The sequence below is a fragment of the Benincasa hispida genome, chromosome 1 (genome assembly GCF_027475165.1).
Source record: "Benincasa hispida cultivar pf3 chromosome 1, pf3_genome.v1.1, whole genome shotgun sequence".
NCBI classification, from domain to species: Eukaryota; Viridiplantae; Streptophyta; class Magnoliopsida; order Cucurbitales; family Cucurbitaceae; genus Benincasa; species Benincasa hispida.
Genome location: NC_143478.1, coordinates 25,768,929 through 25,773,731, shown reverse-complemented (window position 1 = coordinate 25,773,731; position 4,803 = coordinate 25,768,929). Strand labels below are relative to the sequence as shown.

The window sequence follows — 4,803 nt, the reverse complement described above, 5'->3', positions numbered from 1 at the left end:
CAAATGTCTTGGCTTTTAATTTTAATGGGCATATAGCAAAGTTTGGATTGAAAGAGCTTTGTTTAATCACAGGTTTAAGTAGTACTCAACTACCATCAATAGATTTAAAAGAGAAGAGCAAATTTCTTGACTAGAAAAATAGTCTTTAGGAATGATGATTCGATTGATAGAAAAGACATTGAGAGAAGATTTAAGTTCCTACATGATTCTAAAAGTGATAGTGTCAAGGTTAAGTTGGCAAACCTCTTTCTCTTAAAGTCCTTTTTAATCCCAAGGCAAGGTCCCAATGTTGTTAGTTGAAAACATGTTGACATATTGAACAATGAAGAAGAATTTAAAACATATCCTTGGGGACGATTGTCATATAACTTGACATATCAATTTTTCAAAAACGCTTCTTCTATTGAAAAGGATTGGATTTGGAAGAAATGAACAATGAAGGCACTAGTTTATTGGACATTCAAAATAATACCAAAATTTTCAACAATAGATATTGGATTTGGAAGAAAAATTTGCAATAAAAGTCCAAGAATAATATCATGGGAGTGCTTGCAACCTGATCATTGGAGAAATCTTGAAAAGAATATCTTTCAAAGAAATGATATAAGTATTTTCTATAATTGTATAGCCTTGTTTTTATTACTTGCAATGGTTTCAAACAAAAAATAGATAATAGTCTATCATTGATAGATAGTGATAGACTTCTATCCCTGTCTATTAGCAAATACAGTGATTGGAAAATGAGAAGGAAAAGATTTAACATGTGTTTAAACTTGTAGTTTTGTGTAATTCTACTAGTTCCAACAGAAGAAGAATCACACATCAACCGCTATCAAATATTTGATATATTAGAAAATGAGAAGGAAAAGATAGAAAGAAAAAAAAAAGAAGAGGAAATAAATGAAGGAAGAGATTTAATTGGAGGAAAAAAGGAGCATGGGAAAAATATAATGGGGGAAAAATATAATGGAGGAAATAGAAGAACTGAAAATGGCCAACAAATGATAGAAAAAGAGCAGAAAAGTTTGAAACAAGGCCAAGAAGAGATCATCAGAATGTTAAAAACCATCTTAGAAAGACTTCCAATTGAAAAGCTTTCACAAGAAGAACAAGAAAAAGAGGTTGAGGAGACCAAAGAAAAACAAAGCTCCTTTTTGTAGCTTACAAATTCTTGAAAGAAATTATGAAATTGACAAAATGGTGAATTACGCTGCGAATTATGTAGCTCAGGTAAGTCTTTTGCAATGTGTTATTTTTATTTTTAAATGTAAACATACATTTACTAACTAAACTAAAATTGTTTTTTCTTGTAAATTAAAATTGGGAATGAAGAAAAGGTTTGTATACAAGTTTTTGTACTGATAGACAGTGACACATCACTGCCTATCAACGCATTTTTCTTCCAATTGTTCTGTGTCTTTTATTATAGGAATCTCATTCTTTTCATTATCTTTGTATTTGATTTATGTTTTTTGTTTTAGAAATCTTATACACAAACACAAGAGAATCAAACACAAGATCATTTTGACGATATAAAATCTCTACCTTTGGAAACCCCAAAGACACAAGAATTAACAACAGTGTTTGAGGAAGAGGAAGAAAAGGAAAAGGTTTGCTTCGTCTCTTAAGATATGTGTTTTCTCTGTTAAGCTACATATTTTTTCTGTTAAGCTACATATTGTCATGAAAGTTAATTAGATCTATCACTAGGTCTATCACTGCCCATCAGTGATAGACACTAATAGAACTATTAGTGTCTATCACTAACAGAAAATTCTATGACTTTCTTGATTCTTAAGTATTATAGAATTTTGAATCTATTACAGGAAGTTAAGCTTGAAAAAGAATAAGATTTGATCTTTCTGACAAAGAAGAAAAACAAAAAAAATGAGAGAAAATCAAAACTAAAAAATGAAAAAAAGGTAAATATAATTATCAACAGTAAAACAGTTACATTCTGTTTATTAATTACAACAATTTATTTGTTACATTCTGTTATAACAATTTATTTGTTACAACAGTTAAGATTCTGTTTGAGTTTGATTCTGTTTGAGTTTGTTTGTATTTTCCAGCTGTTAGTTAGTCAAGCAAACTAACAAGTTCTTCTATAAAAGGAACTTGAAGTATGTAAATACAATAAGTGAAAGTAATAAGAAAGTATTTCCACATACATTTTCTCTCCATTTCTTATGGTATCAGAGCATTTCCGCAAGAGAGAAAATTAAAAATCCACCCGAACGCCATTACCCTCGTGCAGTCCTATCATGACGACATCAGAGAGTTCAACATCCGGCAACTCTTCGGAACTCGATGCCCAAATGAATCCCTTCATCCTTCATCATTCATCATTTAATCATTCCAACCACCAATTTGGTATCTACACCACTTGCAGGTTCAAGCAACTACTCTTCATAGAGCAGAGCAATGAAACTTGCATTATCAGGGAAGAACAAGATTGGTTTTATTACTGGAACGATTGAAAAACCATCAGAAGGAAGCTTACAATCAGTATGGAGATGTAATAAAGATGTGATAACCTCATGGATTATCAACTCAGTTACAAAAGAAATTGCTGCCAGCTTAGTTACAGGGGAAGCGTCAAAGAGATATGGGATGAATTAAAAGAAAGGTACCATCAGTCCAATGGGCCACATATATACTAGATGAGAAAGGATCTTGTAACTACTACTCAAGGAAACCTTTTAGTGGAAGTATATTACGCAAAAATCACTACGATATGGCAAGAACTTATTGAATACAGACCAACGGATGAATGTACTTGTTAAGGGTCAAAGAAGATGATAGAATTCTTGAATGCAGAATTTGTAATGACATTCCTTATGGGCTTAAATGAGTCATATGCACAAATTAGAGCACAAATTCTATTGATTGACCCTCTGCCAACAATAAACAAGGCATTCTCTCTTATCATCCAAGAAGAAAGGCAAAGATCCATTGGATCCACACCTACAATTGAAAGTATAACTCTAATGGCTAATGCAGAGAAAAGGTTTACATATGAGAAATCTAAGAAGAAAGATACTCGGCCAGTATGCACTAAATGTGGATATAGAGGTCATATTTTTGAAAAATGTTATAGACTACATGGTTATTCACCAGGGCATAGACTAGCAAATAACAATTCAGTCCATCAACAAAGGCCGCAGAACTCTATGCAAACTAGCAATGAAAAGCCATTAGAAGCTCCTAAGAGCAATCAGTCTGCCTTCTTTGCCAGCCTGAATAATGACCAATACTCACAGCTCTTGAACATGCTACAAACATACTTGAATACTCAACAAATTGATGAGATCCCTAAGACAGATACTATCTACATAGCAGGTACATGTCTTTCTACTTCACTCATCGATTCTTGTTGGATCATTGATTCTGGAGCCTCTTCTCATATATGCCATGATAAATCTATGTTTAAAGAACTACACATAACTCAAAATATGTCAGTTATACTACCAACTAAAGCTCGTTTGAAGGTTGAGTATGTAGGGGACATTCTAATAGCAAAACAGTTGATATTGAAGAATGTTCTATACATTCCTGATTTCAAATACAACCTGCTATCAGTGAGTGCTTTACTTAAGGATGGAAGATATTCTATATCCTTTACTAACACCAATTGTATCATTTAGGACAAGTCAGTTTCGAGAACGATTGGGAGGGCTGAACTAATCAGTGACCTATACTTACTCAAAGTAAATGATGAAAAGAATAAAGACTTGTCTATTGAATCTGTTGTGTTTTTGTGTAAAGCTTCTGCAACTACTTGGCATAATCGTATGGGACACCCCTCTATTAGTAGAATTGTCAAAGATTATAGAGATTTCTGATTTCTCAAATTGTAAACAATTCTATCACATTTGTCCTTTAGCTAAACAGAAGCGTCTTTCATTTCCTGCCTTAAATAATGTTGTTGAGACTTTTTTCGACCTTGTGCACTATGATATATAGGGTCCCTTTAAAACCCGAACACATGCAGGTCACACTTATTTTACCACCATTGTTGATGATAAATCAAGGTACACATGGATACATCTCTTGAAAAATAAAAGTGACATTCTACAAGTCATTCCCAGTTTCTTCAAACTTGTTGAAACTTAATTCTCAAAGAAAATCAAAAGTTTTCATTCTGATAATGCTCCTGAATTAAATTTCAGAGAATTTTTTACCAAAACAGGAACTACTCATTAGTTCTCCTGTGCATATAATCCTCAACAGAATTCAGTGGTTGAAAGGAAACATCAACACCTCCTCAACGTTGCAATAGCCCTAATGTTTTAGTCCAATGTTCCTCTCACTTTTTGGGGAAAATGCGTCTTCACTGCAGCATACTTAATCAACAGAACACCTATGGTTTTACTATCCAACAGCACTTCCTATGCTGTCCTGTTTAACAAAACTATTGACTATAGCTTCATAAAGACATTCGGATACCTTGCCTATGCTTCTACACCAACAGTCAACAGGTCTAAATTCGATCCAAGAGCAAGACCATGTGTCTTCATGGGATATCCATCAGGTATAAAGGGCTATAAGCTATATGATATGACTAAAATGACATTTCTTATCTCCAGGGATGTCTTATTCTTTGAAGAAAGGTTCCCATTTCAGTCTGTCAAAGAAGACAACAAGCCCATTTCACATGATTTTATTGACCAGTTCGTCATACCAAGCCCACTATTTGATCACTTTGAAAACAAAGGTATTACTGAAAATCTTGTTGTTAATACGTTAGAACGCTTATGTGAGGATAACCACGGTATTGATGATTCACAACCTCATATTGAA

General features: G+C 33.3%; 1 protein-coding gene across 1 annotated transcript; it reads left to right on the top strand.

Annotated features, from left to right (window-relative positions):
• Window positions 1–2,828: 2,828 nt before the first annotated feature.
• Window positions 2,829–3,845, top strand: LOC150038347 (uncharacterized). Its single transcript, XM_090312799.1, has 2 exons — window positions 2,829–3,581; window positions 3,648–3,845. Exons 1-2 carry the CDS (start codon window positions 2,829–2,831, stop codon window positions 3,843–3,845), a joined length of 951 nt encoding a protein of 316 aa, XP_090168925.1.
• Window positions 3,846–4,803: the final 958 nt, after the last annotated feature.